We start from the raw sequence: 22,736 nt of genomic DNA on the forward strand, positions 1-22,736 counted from the left end.
ACCAAGGTACATAAAAAAGCACCTTCCAGAGTTACTGGTAGGTGGAAATTATCCAAAAAAACGATCACATTATTATTCACCAATGACTTATTTGCTAAATGAACTCTGAGAAGGAAATAGAACCGCAATGGTTTTGAACTCCACACCTGGGTGCACATGTGCACATGCATGCCACACACACCCAGGTTCACACCTGTGTGCACACCTGTGCCTGTGTATATACACAACACATTCCTACCAGCATGAGCAGTACGCAGATTTTTCCTTCTGGCAGCTCTCTAAAGAAAGATGCAGCAGATGGGACTGGGTCTGCTGCACCACTGAGCAGCCTCCACATCAGAAAGTCATAATCATTGAATCCATCATGCGGCGTGGCCCTGGCTGGGCCACCGTTCCTCGTCCTGCCTGATGGGCTGTGGAGGAATGGTCCTCCTCCAGAGCAGGGAGCAGACATGGGTGGGCAGTTGCCAGGCAGTGGAGCCAAGAGAACAGATGGCAGATGCGCAGCCTCCTCCTCGCCCCGTTCCCTGGCTGCAGGGAAGAAGCCTGGGCAGCAAGGGTCCAGCGGGTACCTCCCCCCTTCCCTAGGCCAGCCTGCACTCTGTCCTCTTAATGGGCTTTGGAGTAACACAGACCAGGCCACAATCCTGCCCCGGCTCATCAACTACTAGCTGGGTAACTCTGGATGGATGTGATGAGTAGCCTCTGAGTGCCCTTAACAGACCCTAATTCTCTAATCCTATTGTAACCTTATCTCTGCTCCCTAGCTCCTAATCAGAAGGTAACTAGCTTTACTGGATTAATCATAGCCTTAGGAAGAAACCCCTGGATAATTTTACCAAATATCAACCCTCCCTCCCCACAACTACACACACACACACTGTTCCAGCTATGGCAGACACTGTAGGTGCCCCATCCATATCTCTTGGGATAGGCCAATTCAGAATGATCCCATTACCTTCCAATGGCCATTCTCTGCACCTCTTTGCCTGAAGGCTTTCTCTGAAAGCTTTTTTTTTGTGCTCTGCCAGCACAAGGCAGAGAAGAAGGTAAATGTAAATACTCAGCCTCCCCTCCCTCAGATGGGATACCATTAAGGTGCGATGGGATACCATTAAGGTGTGATGGGATACCACCAAAGTGTGATTTTATCAAGTTCTTGTAGGACTAGTCACTGAGCTCTAGCTACTCCCAGTGATAGCTGCTTGATGACACACCCTTTATTGGCCACTTCACCAACCCTAGAAGTATTCTCTGTATTTCCTAATGCTTGTTTCAGGGCTAGTTTTTGTGGGGGGAAAGGAATCCAGTCTAAGACACCAGCCTTAGCCTTTCAACCCCATCCTGGACATCTAAGCCTCTTCCCCAATCATAACCATTTACCTAAGCCACCAGTTCTGCTTGGTATTATTCTAAATTCCTTCTCCTGACTCCACAGCCTAGTCTTTCCAATGCTGGCTTTCTTCCTAATTTCAACCTAACAATGAATTCTAAGCCTTTTCCCTAACCACTCCACGTTCCTCACAGGCCCTTGTTTCTTCCCACTGGGTCGTGGAGCCCAGCCTGGCTGCATGTGGTGCTCTTCTCTGCTAGATACTATGTCTGCGAACTTGAGCAACAGACTTGATGGGGAACTTCAGGCCAATCTCTGGGGGCTGACAGAACTATGCTGCCACTACTTCCGGCTGTTTTTCCATCTCTAGACAGGAAATCAGAAAGGCTGAGGCAGATCCCGGGCAAGTCACCTCAGGGAGCTCAGGACTGGCACCTGAGCGCAGAGGAGCTGGGCTGACCCAAGGAGGCAGAGCTGAGCCTGTCTGAGATGAGCTGGGGTTCGGGGCCTGGGGGGATGGGGTTTCCCTCAGTGCTTGCCCCCCCAACTCCGCCCCCCCCCACCGTCTCCTCCAATTTCCTGTGTTTTTCCCTTTTTTTTTTTAAACCTATAAACTAGAGCCCTCTAGAAAGAAGTGTCTATGTTGGCAATTCAAACATTAGCCAAAATTCATTTGCGGAGTTCCTCTGAATTTTAGACTCCTGAAAACCAAAAGTCTAGATACAGTTAAGAAATAAATAGCAGTGAGATAATTTGTCGTATATATGATGAAAGGTTAATATTCTCAGTATCAACAGTAATGTCTTTTTTATTTTTATTTTTTAGTAATGTCTTTTTTAAAAAATTTCTTTTATATTTGGATGCAGTGAGTCTTGGTTGCTTTGCTCGGGCTTTTCTCTAGTTGCAGTGAGCGGGGGCTACTCTTCCGCAGTGGCTTCTCTTGTGGCGGAGTATGGGCTCTATCTAGAATGCGGGGGCTCAGTAGTTGTGGCTCACGGGCCCTAGAGGACTGGCTGAATATTTACGGCGTGTGGACTAAGTTCCTCCATGGCATGTGGGATCTTCCCCAACCAGAGATTGAGCTCGTATCTCCTGCAGTGGCAGGCAGATTCTTATCCACTAGGGGAGTCCCAACATAAATGTCTTAAATAAAAAAAAAAAATCCTTGTAGAAAAATTGACAAAGGCTATAAATAGATGATGCAGACAAAAATAAACCCAGATTCAAATTCAATTATTTTTTTATCATATGATATAAAAGTATGATATAAAAAAAATCTAGTCCTCATTAATAACCCAAAAGTGCAAATTAAAACATCCATTGGGTTTCCATTTTTTACCTTTGACCTTGGCAATGATTAAAAAGAGTAATGATATCCCAGTGCTACTGAGGTGCTGGGAAATCTGCCTCCTTACTCACTGTTGGAGGGAATATAAATTGGTTCAGCCTTTCTGGAGGGAAATTGGTCTTCCCTGATGGCTCAGTGGTAAAGAATCTGCTTACCAATGCAGGGGCCATGGGTTTGATCCCTGGTCTAGGAAGATCCCCTGGAGAAGAAAATGGCAACCCACTCCAGTGTTCTTGCCTGGGAAATCCCATGGACAGAGGAGCCTGGAGGGCTACAGTCCATGGCTTTGCAAAGAGTCAGACATGACCTAACTACTGAAAACAAACAAATGTTAAATGGTATTGCAATTCTTTTTCTAAAAAATTTATCCAAGACATTAACAGGACTATTGGGGAAGATTCCTTGTAAAATTTTTTATAAAAGTAGAAAGCTGAAAAAAAAGAAAAAGAAAAAAAAAAAAAAGTAGAAAGCTGGACCTAGTTGTCTTTCAAGACATTTTGTTTGTGTGTTTGTTTTGGTTTTTGGTGGCCTGGTTCCACGTGGAGGGTCCCTTCTTGGGCTTACATGGGCCCAAGGACACTTGCTATCAGAAGGCAAAGACAGCAAGTCAGGCCAGGGATGGCCCTGGTTCTCCATGAGCTAATCTGAATTTCTATGGTCAGAGGTTAGGGCTTCCTAACAAAGCTTAGTTCGTGTGTGCATCTCTGAGAAGGCCTGGGAACAGGAAAAGTAGGGCCATCAAAGAGAAACTAGGCATGTGAAAAGCACTCCAGTAATAAATGAGGAAACTGAGGCACAGACAGGCTAAGGAACTCCCCTAGAGGCTCATCTTATAGTTGGTAGGAGGCTGATTCCAACTCAGGCAACTTGATTTTGTAGCCTGTCATTTTAGTGTGAGACCATCAGGCAGAGAGTTTAATTTTATGTGTCAATGTGACCTGGCCATGGAGTGCTCAGATATCTTGTTAAACATTCTGGGTGTGTCTGTGAGGGTGTTTCTGGATGAGATTAACATTTGAATCAGAGTGAGTAAGGCAGATTGCCCTCCCCAACTGGGAGGCTTCATCCAACCTGTTGAAGGCCTGAATAGATCAAAATTTGAGCAGGGGAGAATTTATTCTCTGCCTGATGGTCTCTGAACTGAGACATGAGTTTTCTGTCTTCAGGTTCAGACTGGAACTTAAGCCATTGGCTCTCCAGGTCCTCAGGCCTTTTGACTACAGATCCTGGGATTTCTCAGTGTCTGTAATTGCATGAGCCAACGTCTCATAACACATCTCTTTTTACATACATGGTAAATATAAATAAATGAATAAATAACAATATATATGATTATACTTTATAGATATAATAAAATCTCACATATATGGCTATTATATATATTTTTATATATGATTTCATATTATATTAGCCATTAGTAGATAGAAGATATGTGTATGTGTATATATATATATATATGTGTGTGTGTATATATATGTGTATATATATGTTCAATCCCTGGGTCAGGAAGATCCCTCGGAGTAGAAATGACAACCTGCTCCAGTATTCTTGACTGGAAAATTCCATGGACAGAGGACCCCGGCAGGCTACACACTTCGTGGGGCCCTAGAGTGTCGGACACGACTGAGTGACTAAGCACGCATGCATATATGTATGTACATGTATATACATATGTATATATCACATATATCTCTGGAGAACCCTAATACATTTAGCTATACAATACGGCAAAGCTATATGCATATATTATAGAAGATGTTCAAGACATATTTCTAAGTTAAAAATAATCAGCTAGAATATGCTATGTGTTGAATGACCCCATTTATATACTCACATATAAATTAAAAGCCTGGAAAGCTATATACCAAACTGTTAACAAAGCATATCTCTGAGGAGGGGGGTGGTATTAGGAAGAACTTTTACTTTCTCATCATTTGAATTTTTTTCTCCACAAAGGTCAAGTATTTCTGGGAAAAACAATATTCCCATTCTTGAAATTTCAAAGTCAGTAAAAATCAAATTTCACACCAAGACGGGTGTGAGCAGCAGGGAAATCAGCAATCGCTTCACGAGCAAGAGGACAGAGGACGTGAAATGGCAGCATTTTCTCCATTCCTCCCCTCTCCTCCCCGTCACACTCTTCATTTTATTTATTTTTAGTTTCCTGAGAAGAGCTGGAGACGGTATGCTTGGTTGCTCTTCTTTTCCCTTGGCTCTGAGAGTTTATCCATGCCAACTGGACCGTAAGTGACTAAAAGAATCAACTGCACATCAGAAAACTTGAGGGCAAGAAGGAAGCTCAGGGAGGGGCTGGCTTAGTGACTTAAAAAAAAAGAAAAAAGTTTTTTTTTTTTTCCTTTGGAAAACCAAACTCAAATGAGGGAGGAGAGCAGAAACCAGAATTCTTGCTCTGAGAACATGGTTTGCCAGCCACTCTTCTAATCTAACCTGATCATTTTGCAGAAAGGTGTCAGGCCTCCTGCTCTTGGCCAGCTGTGCCACAGGTTCTTGAGTCTATACTTGGACTGTGTTTTTTTTTTTTCCCTGGGCTTTCAGAGGCCAAGCAGCTCCTGAATTGGGCCACAGGCCATGTTGTGACTGTGGAGGATTTCTGTGTCCTGTGCAGGTGAGAGACTCATCCACTTTCTCTTTCCTGAAAGCCCAAGGATCTTTTTTTAGGATTAATGAAACTGGTTCCCAATCTCCCCAGTGGTTCAGAGAGAGTTCTCTGTTTCTTGGAGTGGGTCAGGGCCAAGAAGGATACAAGAAAGAAGAGCGAGGGAAAATAAGACAGTGGGAAGGCAAGGAGCCTTGTTAAGCTCTGAGTATTAGGGTTGAGATTAGGTTTACAATCTAGGATTAAATTTTAGATAATATTAGGATGAGGATAAAGACTGAGGTTAGAATTTGGATTGAACATTGGGACTAACATCAGGTTAGAATGAATGATAATGATGAAAGGGTATGAACTTGGAGTTAAGAGTCATGGGATAATGATTAGAATCAGAGTTGGAGGACCATCTGCTTTGTCTCAGGTCTCTACCTTGTGCCTCCTTTTAGGTTGTGACTTTCAGGGCCAAGGTCTTTGGACTCAGTATTACCAAGAAAGCAGCTCTTCTGATAGTGATGAACAGGGAAGCATGGTATGCTGCTGTCCACGGGGTCGAAAAGAGCTGGACATGACCTAGTGACTGAACAACAAGCCCTTCTGAGCCCCTGCCCTTGAACCACATCTTTCACATACAACCTTGGTTGGTACTTCAAGAGCGGCTGAAGCATTAATATTATTCTTTCCTAAACCCTGCGGGTCATGTAGATGGCTCCTTTTGGGCCAATGGTGATTGCAAACTACTCCCAAGAATCACATTATAGGTTCATTTGGAATGTAATCTACAGTAGAAAATAGTCAAGACAATTATGACGAAAGCACTTCTGCCAATTACCGCCCCCCCCAACACACACACTTTGGTCCCCTAATTTGATGATGTCCTGAACTTTTAGGTTTTCTCTGAGCTTTCGGCCAATTGAGTGGGCACTTTATAGGAACTGGCTCAAGGGCTCTTCACAAAGAAACCTTGGGAACTAAAAATGAAGAGTTAGCAGCCAGCTAGGAACATAATAAAAGGAAGCAGAAGACTGGGTCTTATTTCTTACAACTGCTATGTAACAAAAAAGTTCAGTGAGTTTTAGTGCCTCCAGGTGATTTGAGTGTTGATGGAGATGTTTCTCCAGGATAGCCTGATTAGGATGCCAATTCATATATGAGTCTCACATTGATGAACAAATTATTGTGCTTTTGTATTCATTCAACAAATATTTATTGAATGCCAAAAAATATGCCCAGGGCATTATGTATATAGCAGTAAACAGATATGATCTTTGGAGAGGAGACAAATAAATATTTAATTATAAACTGTGAACGGTGCTGCAAAGGAAGAGAGTGCCACAGAAGATAAAAATGGAGTAACATAATTTTAATTGGTGCTGGGTATCAGTGAAGGCTTCTTTGAGGGAGTGCCATTTAAGTTTAGGCTTGAAATAGTTTAAATAGCAGTTCCTCTGTTGGAAAATTCTTGAACTTGTCCATTGTTCTATATGCTTTTCAATTTCAGGCTGCCCATTTATTCCTGTTTTGGTCTGTGGTAGACACCTTTTGGAATCTTTGCCAAGAATATAACTGATCTTCTTTGAGAACTGTAGGCTACAAGGATGGGCCTCTAGCAGCCATGTTTGCATTACAAAGCAAAGAGCCCTGACTACATTACGCTCCACTGGCTAAAGGAGACTGTATGAGGAATAGACAATCTGACATGATTTAGATCAGTAAAGTTCTTTTCCCAGGGGTTCATAGATACTAATTAATCTCTGCAAGTTCTAAATTTTTGGCTATTTCCAATTTCTTAAAAAAAATTTTTATTTGGCTGCATTGGGTCTTAGTTGCAGCACTTAGGATCTTTGATCTTCTTTGAGGCATATGGATTATTTAGTTGCAGCATGCAGGATTTAGTTCCCCAACTAGAGATTGAACCCGGGGCCCCTGAAATCAGAGCACAGAGTCTTAGCCTCTGGACCACCAGGGAAGTCCCAATCTCTGTCAGTTCTTGAAATGAAGATAGGTAAGCTTGCACAGCCATGTTTTGGAAGTGAGGATATGTAAGCTTGGACAGCCATGTTCTACTATGTTCCCAGAGAAGCAGTGAAGGCAAGTCTGCAAAGAATGAAGGAATGAAGGAATACCTACTGGTCTTCAGGCTGTTAAGTTAAATCCTTGTTCCAGTCCTTCGTGAGATCTTGTTGCGCTCTGTGCCTTTGGGTTCTGTAAGAGTATTTCCTTAAAAAAAAATTTTTTTTTTTGGCACAAAGAAGTTTCAGTAGGTTTCTGTACTGGCAGACAAAAGAGCCTCGACTAAGAGTGACTTTTATCAGGTTAGTTCTTTCATTCAACAAACACGGATTGAGTTTGCTGCAGTCCCACTGAGACTGGTGGAGCCAAGTCCACAGAGCATGCACAAACAGAAAAGTATATATAGAAATAAAACAATAGTATTTGGTAATAAAATTAATCTAGGTAATACCCCACTTGGTTGTGGGTATATTAACAGCAATTGCTAAGAGCTAGTCCTTTTGGAGTTAGGTTTTGTGAGAACACACAGACATATAAATTTCCTAAGCCTATAATGGGGACTATCTGGGCAGAGGAAGGAGGGACCAATTCTGCCTGGTCCGAGTATGGGAGGCATAGAGGTAATAAATGAATGAAGGGGCAGTAGAAGTGTGCTGGGTAACAGAGGAAGGGGCAGAGCGGAATAGGAGGGACAGAGCCTTGGGAAATGCCTGGTACATACTTGGGTACTTAATAAATGCTTGTTAAATTGAATAACTGGCAAACATACAGGTAGACAAGCAGTTTGTAAGATGACAATCATGTTTTACATAAAAATTTCCTTTTGCTTTTAGGGTTTTCTTTTCCACATACAATAGAAAGTTGTCAAGATGCCAACAGCAAGAGTCCCACTTAATCTCAGTTTGTTAAACTCAAAGGCTGTAAATCTTTCACGAATGTGGCAATTTTATGTCAGTTTGAGTGAAGATTTTAGGAAACACAAGCCCAATGAGAGCTAGGTGTGCCGTATGACTTCATCCACTCTATAGGCTTTTGACAGAAATATTTATTAAAGTCTTGTAAAAAGCCACAAAGTCGAAACTAAATATTAAGCAAAATAAATCACCATTTCACTTGGGGGGTGCTTTGGCTTTAAGTAGTTTGATTTTTGCAATCACTGTCTTTTATCAGTAAGAGCCTGTTTAGGAGGAATGCTAAACTAAGTGGGATCTTCGCTATTTATGAGATAGGAGGTAGGTGGGGCCCCTAAGATTGTTTTTCAGGCCCGCTCACTGATGTCTCTCCCAGATTATTAGAGGTCAGAAGAAGTAACAAGAACCTTAGTAAGTCCACAGAGCATGTACAAACAAAATGGGCATTTCATACCAGTGCTATGAGCGAGGGAGCTCAGTGGTGTCAAACTTCTTTCCCAAAGCAACTGGAAACCCAGGCATTAAGAGAAATCTATTGAACTTAAACGGAGAAGGCAATGGCAACCCACTCCAGTACTCTTGTATGGAAAACCCCGAGGACGGAGAAGTCTGGTAGGCTGCAGTTCCCTGGGATCGCGAAGAGTCGGATACGACTGAGCGACTTCACTTTCACGCACTGGAGAAGGAAATGGCAACCCACTCCAGTGTTCTTGCCTGGAGAATCCCAGGGACTGTGGAGCCTGGTGGGCTGCCGTCTATGGGGTCGCACAGAGTCGGACACGACTGAAGCGACTTAGCAGCAGCAGCAGCAGCATTGAACTTAAAATAATTGTTACTATTTAGAAAACTTTAATTGGTGAGGGGCAGGAGGGGACAGCAAGCAACGTCTATTTACAATAGGGTTTGTGGTTGTCAACTGGCAAGCCCTCCTTCTCTCTGTGCCAAGAAAAGGGGTTCAAGGCCCCTGTCGATGGGGCTTCAAGACCGTCTGTGAACGTGCTAAAACTGTGAGAAAAGAAAACAACAACAACAACAAAAAGAGACAGGAAGCCTCCCAGGGACTGAGCAGTTCGCCCATAAGGGCCTCAGCTTTGGGTCATTTCTCCAGATCTCGTGGAAATTTGCTCCTTGTTGAAATAAGTCATCAATAATTATCTTCTGCTCACGATTGGCTGGAACTTAGAACGGGTTCAGGATTAAAGACAATGAGCGCTAAAGGACTCGTTTTTTTTGTGGCTCAAACTTTTTGGTCACTTCCCAAATTTCCATCACTGATTTGGCCATAGCTCCCCTCCGAAAACCAAAATGTCCACTCCAGTAAGAAGAGAGGCTGTCCTCGCTTCGGCAAAGGGAGTGAACTCGTGTCTCTAAGGCTGGGCACACCGATGGGCTTAGAAGAGCACGTAATCTGACCAAGACACTACACTCTCGCCCTTCTCCATTGCTGGTGCGGAGAGGAGGGACATTCCCAGAAGTTTACCGCTGCCAAAGAGAGACCAGTTCTCCGGGTGGAACAGGAAGAGTGAGCTTGGGTGTGGAAGACCTAGGAATAGAGATTTTTCAGGGTTTAGCAGTTCACTGAGAAAAGCCCCCCGACATCACCCAGGAGTAAGAGCGGAGGGTCCGTGCACCTCTCGGCTAGCTGAAGACCCCGACCGCCCCAAGAAGACCGAGCCCCACTTCCGGGTTTGGAAGCGCTCCTCCGAGCCCCTCCCCGGGCCGGCTTACGGGGTCTCCGGGCGCATGCGCGATGCTCGGCCGCCGCTCCGGGACCGGCCCAACTTACCCTTAAACAACTAGTCTGCTCCTCCCCCTCCCCCCCTCGCTTGGGGCGTACCACTCCCGTTTCGGGGGAGGCAACGTGCCCCAGAGTACTCAACAGCGTGCTTTCCCCTTCTTCATACGGGGAGGAGGAAGGTTAAGTTTCCCTCAGACCTTAAAAGTCCCGAAGGATGCGAAAGCCGCCGAGTGACAGCCCAGCGGTCTCGGCTCTGCCCACGGCCCAGTCCTCTTCCTTTGAGGAGCTGAACAAAGTGGCACGCCCGGCGCCCAGCTGATCAGCTGCTGGGCCCCGGCGGCGGCTCCCCCCACCCCCCCGGGCGAGACCATTGTGTGACTCCTCAGGAGGGGTGCGCGAGGCGGGGAGGGGGCGGAGCGGCCATTGTCCGGTCAGCGCAGCCTCCGGGGGAGGGGAGGGTGTTACGGAGCGAGTGGGGCCGCGGCTTTCACAGCGGCCGCTGCAACGCCGGAGCCGGCGGGGGGGCCTGAGGTCCTTCCCAGCGCCGCCGCACGGGACATCGCTGTGGCTGGGAGCGGCGGTGGGAGCTGCCGAGGGCGCCGGGTCTTCCCTCCTCCCCGCCCCGCGGTCCTCGGTTCACCCGCACGCCCCACCTCCTCAGCTCCCCTCCCTCTTACTCTCCGCGCCTCCTCCCCGGCCTCCCCCCACCCCCCGTCTCCGCAGGCCGAGTGGTGCGGCCCGCCTCCAGCTGACCGGCCTGGAATCCCGGCTCGGAGCCCCGGACTCGCGCCCGCTCGCGCGCCCGCCCGCTCCCTTCCCCTCCCCCCGCCCCGAGCCCCCCGACGCCGCCGCCGCCGCCTCCTTCGAGCGGGGCCCAGGCCCAGCTGCTGCCACCGCTGCCGCCGCCGAGCTCCGCCGCCGCCGCCGCCGAGCACCATGGGAGACGCCGGGAGCGAGCGCAGCAAAGCGCCCAGTCTGCCGCCTCGCTGTCCCTGCGGCTTCTGGGGGTGAGTGCCCGGCCGGGTGGGGGCAGGGGACGGGGCGCGGGCGCCGGGGCTGCCAGGGCAGGCCTCCGGGCCCGGGGAGGCCGGAACCCTCGGGCTGGGCCCAGGCCGGGCCTGCGGGGAGGGGCTCCAGGTTGGGGGGAGCTGGAGGGGGGGCGGTGGGCCGAGAAGGCCCTGCCTGGGGTGCGCTGCCACCCTCGGGGACTCGCCTGCCCGAGGCTCGGGCCGACAGGGGCCACCCGGGCCACGGGTGAGGGGGGCAGGGCCGCGGGAAGGGTGAGGGGGCGGCGTTGGCACCTCCGACTGGAGCTGGGGGTGCCCCCTTCCCTCGGCTTTTGGAGGCCGGCCCTTCCTCCCTTCCTTGGTCTTGAGTTGGTGCCCCCAGGAACCGGGAGGGTATTTCCTCTGACTTTTTCACCTCCCCTCCTCCCTGTCCCCCAGAGACTTGCATCATCACTTCCTAAATTATATCCTAGTGCCCCATTTGCTTTTAGGAAGCTGTTCACACGTCACCCATTTTTAAAAGTTGAGTCCATGAACCCAGGCTTGGGTAAAGTTACAAGACTCTTGAGGTCTCTCACCTTTATTTAAAACACGTTTCAAAAGATCTGTAAGATTTCCTTGTCAAAAAAAAAACACCTCAGGTCAGCTTGACTTAGGAACGTGAGAGCCAGTATGCTTAATTGGCTCAAATTCTCTTCTCCCATTTCTTTTTTTAATGATAAAAATGTTCCCCTTGGCCAGCCTATATTATTACTTGGCCATCCTGTGTTAGAGTGAAAATGTATGAGGTGGGAAGTCAACTTTACCACCTGTAATTACAGTTCAAATTCTCCTTCTTACACTTGGAGTTTTTAAGGATTGCCACCCGTTTTACCCGACAGGTGCTTCTATTATAACTCATGACTCTAGATCTATTGGAAAGAAACTGGAGACCTTGAAAGCCAACTTTTGTGATTTAGCTATTTTGTTTTATTTTCCAAAGATTCAGTTTATTTGGAGGTGCATAGAGGCAGTAAGGAAATGATTATTTCTTGTGAGAGCATTTTGGAAAGATGTATTGAAGATGTATCTTTACTGTCTTTCAGATCCTAGGGATGATTGAGGTAGAAATTAAGGCTATGATTTTTGGGAGTGCAGAGATTAGAAAGTGGATCTTAATGTAAATTACTGTGAAGTTTGTCATATTCAAAAGTTATGACCAAAAAAAAAAAAAAAGAAAATCGATTCTCATTTCCTCATCTTTCTGCCTTTTCTTTCACAGAAATTTCCTGCTGAAAGGATATTAGTGAAAAATAAGTTATGGTATTACCAAAAGTTCTAAAGATGTGAAAATATCTTAGGTTTTGTAGTCTTCCCGGGAGTCTTTTTGACTTGAGAATAATGGTGTTGTCTGCTAAGTACTTTGATAGGCTGTCTAATTCCCACAAAAATCTTGTTAAATGGGAACCATTCTCTAAAGCTGGGGAAACTGAGGCTTTATTTACAGATGAGAAGCTTCCCTTTGCATTCAGATTTCAGGGTGGAGCTGGTGAGCTCTTTAGAGTGCTTAGTATCATCACGTTTATGACATCAGTCTGCTGCCCTGGAAAAATCTGGTGTCACAAGCCTCAGATTGTAACTCATAAGAAGACATGTGGTTCAAAGAAAGTAGCTGCCAGTGGCGGCTAATGCCCAGGATATATCAGAGGTCTATTTCCTGGCAACACGTTTATGTCCTTGGGACCATTATTATAAGTGGAACCCTTAATAAAAGATCTCTGTCAGGACTTAAAAACTGAGCAAGGTTCTGAGTAATGCAAGGCAAGTTTGGTGGTAGAGAGGAATAGTTATGCTCATACCAGACTTGACCCAGAAGCAGCCAGAGCTGCTTTTTTGCTACTTTCATTATGGTACTTTTTATGAACTACAGTTTGCCTAATAGGAATTTGTTATTTGTTGTTTAGTCACTAAGTTATGTGCAACTTTTTTGCAACCCCATGGATTGTATGTAGCCTGCCAGGCTCCTCTGTCCATGGGATTTCCCAGCCAAGAATGCTGGAGTGGGTTGCCGTTTCCTTTTCCAGGGGATCTTCCTGACCCAGGAATCGAACCCTAGTTTCCTGCTTTGGCAGATTCTTTATTACTGAACCACCAAGGAAGACCTAACAGGAATTGGAAAAAAGCTAATATTTTTATGATGAAGGTGTTCTTTTTAATGTATAATGTTTTAATCTTTCCTAAATGCATCTGTAGTTTGCAGTTTATACGAAAGTATAAGGAAATTACTGCCTGGATTGCATTATATCATGACTGCCTTTGGACATATTTCCTTTATTTATGGGTTACATTCATATTATGTTCATTAAGTAAACTTAGAATGTATTTAGCAAATACTTGAGTGGCTCTGGTACAGTAGACAAGAGGGGCACCGGCACTGTTCTCTGGGAGCAGGGTGCATAAAATAGTGAAAAACTAGTTACAATGAGTGTATTCGGCTTGGTGTAGGGTGTATTAGACTCATTGGAAAAGACCCTGATACTGGGAAAGATTGAAGGCAGGAGGAGAAGGGGACGACAGAGGATGAGATGGTTGGATGGCATCACCAACTCGATGGACATGAGTTTGAGCAAGCTTCGGGAGTTGGTGATGGACAGGGAAGCCTGGCGTGCTGCAGTCCATGTGGTTGCAGAGTCAGACACGACTGAGCAACTGAACTGAGGGTGTATTGGAAGGGGTACCTACTACAGTTGAAGAAGAGAGAGAGGAAGCTAGCCTGGAGGATGATGCTCAGCCTAGACCTGTAGGAAGATTAAGAGAGAATGGAAATAGAAAAGTGCTTCTTTTAGGTAGAGGGGATAGCGTGGGTGAAGGACTGTATGTTAGAGAGGGCACTACATATTTGAGCAGCTGAAAGTTCATTGTAGAGGATTGGTAGATTGCGGAGAGGGGTGAACTGGAAATGCAGCTGAGGTGATGAGAGCAGTTAGTGACACAGGGCCGCATAGGGGATGCTGTAGACTTTGGATTTTTGTCCTGAGTGCACTGGGGAGCTGTTGAAGAACCTTGAGTGGGTTGTGAGGTGACTTTCTTTAATGTGAAAGATTATTGGATGATCTTGAGAGTTGCCTGGGTATGTGGGTATGATTGTGTGTGTGTGAGAGAGAATGCGGTGTTTATGTTTGTGGCATGTTGCCAAGTCCAGAGGTCCAGAAGACTTGGGCGAAGGTGTGTCTATGAGGCAGGGAGAATGGAGAGACGCCATTGAGGGAGGTATCTTGGCTTTTCCATTCGTGAACATAAAGGTGAGTGTGTTCTGTAAAAACTTTAGTCAGCATTGCACTCTTTGGAAGCCACAGGTCTGTAAAGTCAGCTAGCCAGGGCCCACACCCAACCCTTTGCAGAGGAGCCTCTCAAGCAGAATGTTCTGGCACTAGCTGACTAAACGCAGTTCCTTTAGGATTGCTCTTCTCTCCAGTGACTTAGGCTGTAGGATTTGCTGCCCAGCATTATCCACTCAGGACACCAGTCAGTTGGGGTTGGTTGAAATAGAGCTTTCAGGTCTTGTGGGAATGCAATTAGAAAGGAGAATGTTGGGAGGAGCAGCAGTGCAAATGTGTTAGTGCTTAGAACACATACTGTTTCCAGTTTTGTATCCTGAAATTGTATGTAGGTAATTAAGTTAGTGTGTTATAGAGAGACCAGTGGGAAGCTTTGCTACCTTGCAAATTGTTGAAGATTTACCTCTTTATAAAATTTGGAAGATGTTTGTGTAGCTCATAAATGTTTTCAGAGTTAATGACCATAAACAATTTTTCCCCTGAAACATGGACTTAAAATTTTTAGTGAAATACAAGCATGAGCATTTTCTTGGCTTATTTTAGGCATTCAGTAATCATGCAGAAATCAGGCTAGTTTGTGATTGTCAAATCTGAAATGAAATAGTCAATTAGTGCATTTTCTTTAGTTGAAATACAGTATATGTAAAAGCACTTTAAAATTATATAGATATAAGTGGTATTTGTTGAAACAGTGTAGTGAGGGATATAGAGTCTTCACAAATATTTTCAAAAGTTATTCAAAGAGTAGACCTAGAATATTTAAAAAAAAAAAAGACAGGAAGAAAAGAATATACTGAGTGTATTATAGGTTAATAGAAAGGATAATTAGGATGGGGAAAGATGGACATTTTTTTCTAATTCTACTTATTAAGTATAAATACCTAATTAAAACTATTGATATTCTGCCTTTACAGTTGGAGACAGTCTCAATCACAGGGTTATTTAATGGCAACTTTGAGAAGTACTATTTTTTTGTAAATAAATTTAATGTATGGTAGATATAACTGTTCAGCCAGATACTTAGGGAATAATGGAGTGTTTTAGATATGGGATTTATTAGGGAAAAGTCTCATTGTTTTGATAAAAAGACATTCATGATTTATTTTCTAATGAATCATGTCATAAAAGAAATATTACATGGATACATTTTCTTTAGGGAAATAGATTTTATTAGTATTTCATGTTTGTGATCTATTCTGTTGATAAGCATTTTACTTACCAACTAGATCTGCTAAATAATGATGAATTTTAAATAAAGATGGGGTTAGGGCAGAGATCAAGAGTAATCTTACAAAATAAATTCTATTTCTGAATTGGTTACTCGTAGAAAGTTGATTCAGCCAAGATACTGACTAGTTAGCTTAAGCAGAGGTTATTTATTTTTGTTATTTCTTTTCTTGTCTCTGAGACCAGGCTTTGGGAATTGATGTAGAACTGTGTTTCTGTCACTCTGTGAGTTATCTGCCAAATATGCTTGGCTCCTGGCAGTGTGTGGCCCTTTCGCTCACATTCATTTTTGATTTTTCAGTCTGTCTCCCAATTGGAATATGTTGATCAGTAGAATGTTCATTCCAGTGATGTCACTAATTATCCATTTGATTAGAAAACCCCTCCTTAAACATTCTCTTAAACACAAAGCAGCTCATTTGTGCAGTTTTATTTATTTTAAAGATTTTATATTTTTTTAGGGCTTCTCTGGTGGCTCAGTGATAAGAGAAGCTGCCTGCCATTGCAGGAGATCCAGGTTGGATCCTTGGGTCAGGAAGATCCCCTGGAGAAGGAAATGGCACCCCACTCCAGTATTCTTGCCTGGGAAGCCTCATAGACCTGGTGGGCTACGGTCCGTGGGGTTACAAAAGAGTTGGACATGACTTAGCGACTAAGAAACAACAACACACTTCTTTTAAACAAGATTTTATGTTTTTAGAGCAGTTCTAGGATCAGAGCAAAACTGAGAGTAAGGTACCGAGATTTGCCATGTACCCCTTGCTCCATCCCTGCACAGCCTCCCTTGTTACCAGCATTTCCACCAGCGTTGCGTTTCTAACAGTGATGAATCTACTTCGACAAGTCTTTATCACCCAAAGTCCATGGTGTATACTACAGTTCACTCTTGGTGGTGTACAGTTTATGGGGTTGGATGACTGTATAGTGACATGTATCAATATATTACAGTGTTATATAGAGTAGTTTTCAGTACTCTAAAGATCCTCTGTGCTCTACCTGTTCATTTTTCCCTCCTCCCATCCCCTGTCAACCACTCATCTTTTTACTCTCTCTGTAGTTTTGGCTTTTACAGAATGTCCTATGGTTGGAATCATACGGTAGGTAGCCTTTTCAGATTTGCTTCTTTTTTTTTTTTTTTTTTATATATTTATTTAATACTTATTTAGTTGCAGCTCATAGGATCTTTAGTTGTGGCATGTGGGATCTAGTTCCCTGACAGGGATTGAACCTGGGCCCCTCGGCATTGGGAGCACGGAGTCCTAGCCACCGGGCCATCAAGGAAGTCCCTGCTTCTTTCACTTAAAATATGCATTTAAGGTTCCTCCATGTCTTTTTGTGACTTGATAGCTCTTTTTTTTTTTCTTTTTTTAGCACTTAAAAGGTTCGATTGTCTGGAGGTATCAGTTTATCCATTCACCTACTGAAGGACACCTTGGTTGCTTTCAAGTGTTGACAATTACAGATACAGCTGCTGTCAGTATTCACAGGTTTTTGCAGGTTTTTGTGGGCATCGAGTTTCAACTCCTTTGGGTAAATGTCAAGGAGTCGCGCAGTTTCACTCTGCATCTTTCGAGTTTTGTGTGCATCTGAAGATGCAAAATGATTTAAATGATGTATTTGTGCATGTGTGCGCACTCACATGTGCTCACTTACGTCTGATTGTGATGCTCTGGACTGTAGTCCACCAGGCGGCTCTCTTCATAGGATTTTCCTGGATAATCCTGAATACTGGAGTAGGTTGCCATTTCCTCCTCTAGGAGATCTTCCTGATCCAGGGATTGAACCTTTGTCTCTTGCGTTTCCAGCATTGGCAGGCAGATTCTTTACCACTGCACCACTTGGGGACCCCATTCACTGTCAGTACATTTATCTGTCAGTCTGCCCCATTTTCCCGATTACATTTGGGGTATCCAGAAAATGTAAAATTTGCCCTTTGATGTGATGGAACACAGGGAAATAATTTTTTTTTTTAAATGAAAACATGGTCTTTGTTTACATTGTTTTGAGTCAATGGCTTTTTAGAGTTAGATCCAGTTAACAATATAGGACATAATGCTTTTTTGGTGTAATCCTTTTCTCCTCCCCATTCACTCTTCTCTTCTCCTTCCCATTCACTACTCTCACGGCCAACCCCCCCCCCCACCCCCCGCCCCGCCCCGCCCAAAAAAAAAGGCAAACCCAATTTTTTGTCTGGTGAAAAGTTTTGACTAAAAATCTCTTTCATAGTCCTTAATTGGGTATTAAAGTTAACATTACCTTTCACAAATTAACCAGAAACTAGAAAAAAAAGAGGGCTAAGAATTCTTTGAATATATAAAGTTTAAAAAAAAACAAACCCCAGTGTATTAAATATTTATTGAGGGCAGAGTATGAAGAGGGTGAGAGCTAATACTATTTGAATTTATTAGGTCAAGAGGAGGTCATGTCTGTGCAAACTGATGCAAAGTTTTGAACTACCACAATAATTATAGATCAAGATTGAAGTTAAATGTTCTCTTTCTTTTAGAAGAAAGATTATGTTCAGTATCTCAACAAACCCACATGTAGGAAGTTGGCCAGTCACAACTCAGAACTTTTATTAATATAATTTTAATGAGACACTTCAATTGTTCAGATTCAGGCTTGTTGTGGGACTTTGTGCCAGAGTGGTTTGCAAAAGAAAGCCTTCATTCCACCTGGGTGGATGACTGATATCATTCTGCTCTGCTAGGGGGTTTGAGAAACAGGCTGATCCTGCTTTGGGCTGGGTCCCTTGTTAACAAAATTATGTTGTTGAATGAGATAATAAGGAAGAAATTTTCTGTGTGTGTTAAATGCGGAAGGGAGGTTAAAGAGCTTCATTTGAAGTTTTTAATAATCAGAATCTAAGACTGTATTCTAGAGTTGTGTGTCCAGTATGGTAGCCACTAGCTACATATAGCTATTAAAATTCATACTAATTAAAATTAAATAAAAATTCAATTTTCAGTTACACTAGCTGTATTTTACGTAATATTTTTCAATAGCTGGTGGTTACCCCATTGGGGAACACAAATGTAGAACACTTTATCCTCCTGAAAAGTTCTGTTGGATAATGTTCTTCTAGAATGTTGGCGTGAGAGACAGCCAGGATTTTCAAGCCTATTTTCTTTTCTAGTTTTATTAAGATAAAGTTGACATTCAAGTGTATTTACTTGTGAGTTCTTCAGATTCATGTTTTCTCTAATATTCTAAAAACGTAAGGCTTGTTTAATTTAGCTCTTTTTCTCTTTCCAGCTCTAACACGTTTTATTTCTAAAGGGAGAAGCACTGCTATTGTCCCTTCAGATTACTGGGAAGTGCTCCTTTGGTCATTTTTGGGAATTAAAATTTCAGTATAAGTTAGTCTATAATTTGAACTTTTTTTTTCATATTAGCTTTTGGGTCAGTCATCTTTGCCCCTTTCTTAGCTTTATTAAACTGGCAACCTCAGAGGCCTATGCCGGGAGATGTTGGACTAATAGAGAATCTTTTTTTTTTTCTCTTTAGTGAGAATTTTTGAAGGTATGCACCTTGGACTGTGACTTCTGTAGATTCACAAATGTGAATCTCATATGATAGCTTTTGATATGTGATCAGAGATAAATGCATTTGATTTTCTGGTAAATTCAAGCCCCTGTGTTTAGAGGAAGGTGGAGTGTGTCTTGGAATATCCAGCAGCATTGGGCAAACCCACGCTGACCTGTGATGCAGTGGACTGAGGAAATGGCACAAGATGAATGAAAACGTCGTGTCATCCCTTGAGGCCAGGGGCAAATCTGCAGAGAGTGCTGGACATCTGAAATTATGGCTGCAGCTGTTCACCAGAGGAAAGAAGAATGCAGTAGGAAGAAGATGTAGTACTAGCTAACTGCATCTGTTCATTCTATTGTACCAAGTGTCCTGTATCAGAGACAGGTGCAGTTTTGTATTAGGGCAGAAGAATGTTCTGGGAAAGATCATGGACTGCAACTGTGACCAATCTGGTGTGGGGAGAAGGGAAGCAGGGGCAGACCACACTGCAAAACACCTAGGTAGTGGACAGGCTCTCTTTAGCCTCACTGCTGCCTCGTTGAAGTCCTGGTAAAGAGTGAGGTTGGTGATGTGGTACTTGGGACTTTTCGGGAGTACCTTTTCTGATTTCTTGGTGCTTAAGTGGAGTGATGTGGAGTAACAGTTATTCTTGTCTTATCTGTCTCTTGGACTCACACACACTGGTAAGTTGAAGTGCATTTATATAAATAATCACACTCTTAGCCACACTTCTGAAAGAAGTATTCTGACCATTCAGAAGTATCAGAGATTCTCTTCCTGCAGTCAAGTTCTTGGGCCAGACATGTGGTTTTCTTACATGTTTGTGCTGGTAACATTCCTGAACACAGTGTGAGAAGGTTCCTCTAGATTAATGGATACCTAATGAGAAGAATGGGGCAGGAATTTGGAGACTATGGATTGGGTGGGGGCTTTGCATATCATTTCCATACTTTCACAGTCTCTGCCTATTTCAGGTCATCGTTTTTCAATTTCAACCCTTTCTAGAATGCCTTATATAGATAGATGTGCTGGCAAAGTTTTCCAGAATTTTTTTCAGCATAATGAATGAGGCAAAATAGAGTGAATAATCATTCTTAACTGTGCAGGTGTGTATTAACTTGCAAGAAATAATAGACTGGAGGTGGGAGAAAGTGTGGTGTATTTCAGTGTATGTTTTTAGATTTATGATTTTTTGGTGTCAGTCCTAGCAATGGATGGACTGTATTCCTTTTCTTCAGATGTCATTGAAATCCAGAAAAGGTTTTTCAAGTCATTGTGTTTGCATATAAAACTTTGCATGGTATACAAAATCTTCAGTGTTTGATCCTACACATTTTTATCTAGTTTGCCTTTCCCTTTTAGTATAACACAAAACTGTGCTACGATAAAAATGGTTTGTTTTTGCATGTTGATCCACAAAGATCCTTGTTTAGAGGACCTTTCGGTTTATTCCTTTGTTGATTGGGGGGAACATGGTCATGTACTCTCTGAGGCCTATATTCCCTGTATCGGTATAGATCACTGTTAAATTAGCTTTACCTGTTGTTCATGTCACTCCTTTTCCCACTCCTTTTCCTAGTGCAGTACTGTAGCACTTTCAAGATGTGTTTAAATTGTGCATTTTATTTGTAAAGCTAATCTTTGTCTTTGCTAAATGTGGGACAGGATCTAATGGAACAGTTGCTGTAACTTAAGTGATAAAGACACAGTCTTGAATAAAAGTGTGGAGTGTTACATGGTGTACTGTAAGAGTCTCTTTGGGGGTTTGCAACCTGAATAATATCAGTATGGATTAATTTAGAAAATGATAGCCACAGAAAACCTTTTCTGTGGAAGTGTGTCCTTAAAGGCTGTATTTTTTTTTCTCTTTGGTTTTAAACTGTCTGGTGACTAGATATTTATGATTCCATAGTTGAACGGCCCCTAGGTTTACCTGAATAGTTTTCATTGTAGATAAATTACTTACATTGTTATGTGTTTTTGGTTGGAGTTAGGGACAGGAAGAATGGACTGTTTGGGTTTTGTGTTTAAGTTTGGGATGCAGAAAAGTCACTGGGCAGATCTGTATCAGACACCTGATTTGGAGGTGAGTTGGAAGAGTAAGGACACACAAAATGGTCAGGGGGGAGACTGGGTTGTAAGGGGGATGCGAGTGGGGAAATGTGTTAGTTAGGAATGAGGATACTTTGTGGTCACCAACTTCTAGTCAAAATATGAGGTGACCATGTTTGTAGGGGGTTGAGAAACTAATGTGAACAGGTGGTGTGGGTGAGATTAAAGAAAACATCCTGTTTTTCCTTCAAGTGTAGGGTGTGAGTCCCTGGGGGTCTTACAGGAAGGTGCTAGAGATCATAGGCTGAGAGCTGTGGTGCAGACTCCAAACTGAGTTGGTGGGAGTGGCAGCCGCTCTGAGCAGGACTGGTGTCCGTCCGTCAGAAGCCCGTCTCCTGCGCAGCCCCACAACACCTTCTCAAAGGCGAGCACTTCACGGTGTCTCTGCCGCAGGCCTTCGAAAGTCTGCTTTCTTTCATTATTGGTGTTGCCACAACCAAGTCCATGCCTTGGAGGTATTTTTCTTCTTCCTTTTAAACCTCCAAGCCTGATGAGCAGAGTTCGATGTTTTGCTCATTTCCTGCTTTATTTGCTGTTCTTGGGGGAAGAAAATCACAGCCCTTCTATTTTAAAAGATTTTTCAACAATACACATGGGGGAAATTACATTAAATTTTATTTATTCTTTATTCTTTATTTTTTTTTGAATTTTAAAGAATTTAATAGTAGTGTTGGTTGGGGGATAAGATCTTTTTTATTGCTAAGAGGCCAACGAAGGGCTCCTCTCTCACCCAGCCTGTTTGTTTTGTCGCTAAGCGTGTCTGACTTTTGCTATCCCATGGACTGTAGCCCGCTAGGCTCCTCAGTCCATGGGATTTCCCAGGCAAGAATACTGGAGTGGGTTGCCATTTCCTTCTCCAGGGGATATTCCTGTCCCAGGGATCAAACCAGTGTCTCCTGCATTGGCAGGCGGTGTTTTACCACTGAGCTGCTGGGGAAGCCCTTCATGCAGCCTCGGCCCTTCCAGAATGCCTCCAAGGATGAAGGGCGTGCTGGCCTCTTATCTTCAGAAAACCATCTGAGCTCAGTGGCTGGGTATGGCTTTGAAATCAAAGACCTGGTTTGAAAACTTCAGTTTATAACTTTTGCTTGATTTTGAGTGGTTTACCTCTTTGCCTCTTTTTGTTTAAAAAAGAATATCCCAGAGTTGCTTTGACGTTTAGTGAACTAATGCCTGTCAAGCCCTTTGGCACAGTGCCCGACGACCAGGGTAGTTACATTTATTAAGGGCTAACTTCCCAGCCTTGAATGAAGGAGCTTTGGTGGCAGATTAATAGATGCAGGACTGTCTTGCTTCACCTGGCAGTTTGCACTTATGGTAACCTCCAGACCAGTGCCACATCATTGGCTGATGAGGTTTCTGACTGGATGTACGCTGGTGTGGCTGTTTTCCAGAGCCTTGTTCTGCAAGCATTGTTAAGCACTCCATTGTGTATCTTGAGCTCTGCTAGGCATGTCATACCCTGTTCTGGCTGCCGCTCTAAAAAAGCTCCCAGTGTGGAGGGGTGGCAGACAGTAAATGAGCAAAACACCCTGAAGGAGGTGCTGTGGAGATCATCACAGAACTGTGAGAGCACTGACAGGGCATC

At 43.7% G+C, this 22,736-nt stretch overlaps 1 protein-coding gene and 1 long non-coding RNA gene across 3 annotated transcripts in view; one reads left to right on the forward strand and one right to left on the reverse strand.

Annotated features, from left to right (window-relative positions):
* Positions 1–9,048: 9,048 nt before the first annotated feature.
* On the reverse strand, positions 9,049–10,561 carry LOC122697030. The gene is made up of 2 exons (XR_006341983.1): positions 10,152–10,561; positions 9,049–9,759 (listed from the first exon to the last, which is right to left on the reverse strand). It is a non-coding gene; the product is annotated as an uncharacterized LOC122697030 (long non-coding RNA).
* A 157-nt stretch (positions 10,562–10,718) lies between these two features.
* The window catches only part of ZFAND3 (zinc finger AN1-type containing 3), a 311,174-nt gene continuing 299,156 nt past the window's right edge, over positions 10,719–22,736 (forward strand). Inside the window, exon 1 of one of the 2 annotated variants that reach the window (XM_043907357.1) lies at positions 10,719–10,961. In XM_043907357.1, coding sequence (XP_043763292.1) covers positions 10,891–10,961 — 71 coding nt within the window. In that variant the 5' untranslated portion in view covers positions 10,719–10,890. The remainder of the gene's footprint in view (positions 10,962–22,736) is intronic. The other variant, XM_043907358.1, reaches the window with a different exon arrangement.

Source organism: Cervus elaphus, chromosome 7 (genome assembly GCF_910594005.1).
Source record: "Cervus elaphus chromosome 7, mCerEla1.1, whole genome shotgun sequence".
NCBI lineage: Eukaryota > Metazoa > Chordata > Mammalia > Artiodactyla > Cervidae > Cervus > Cervus elaphus.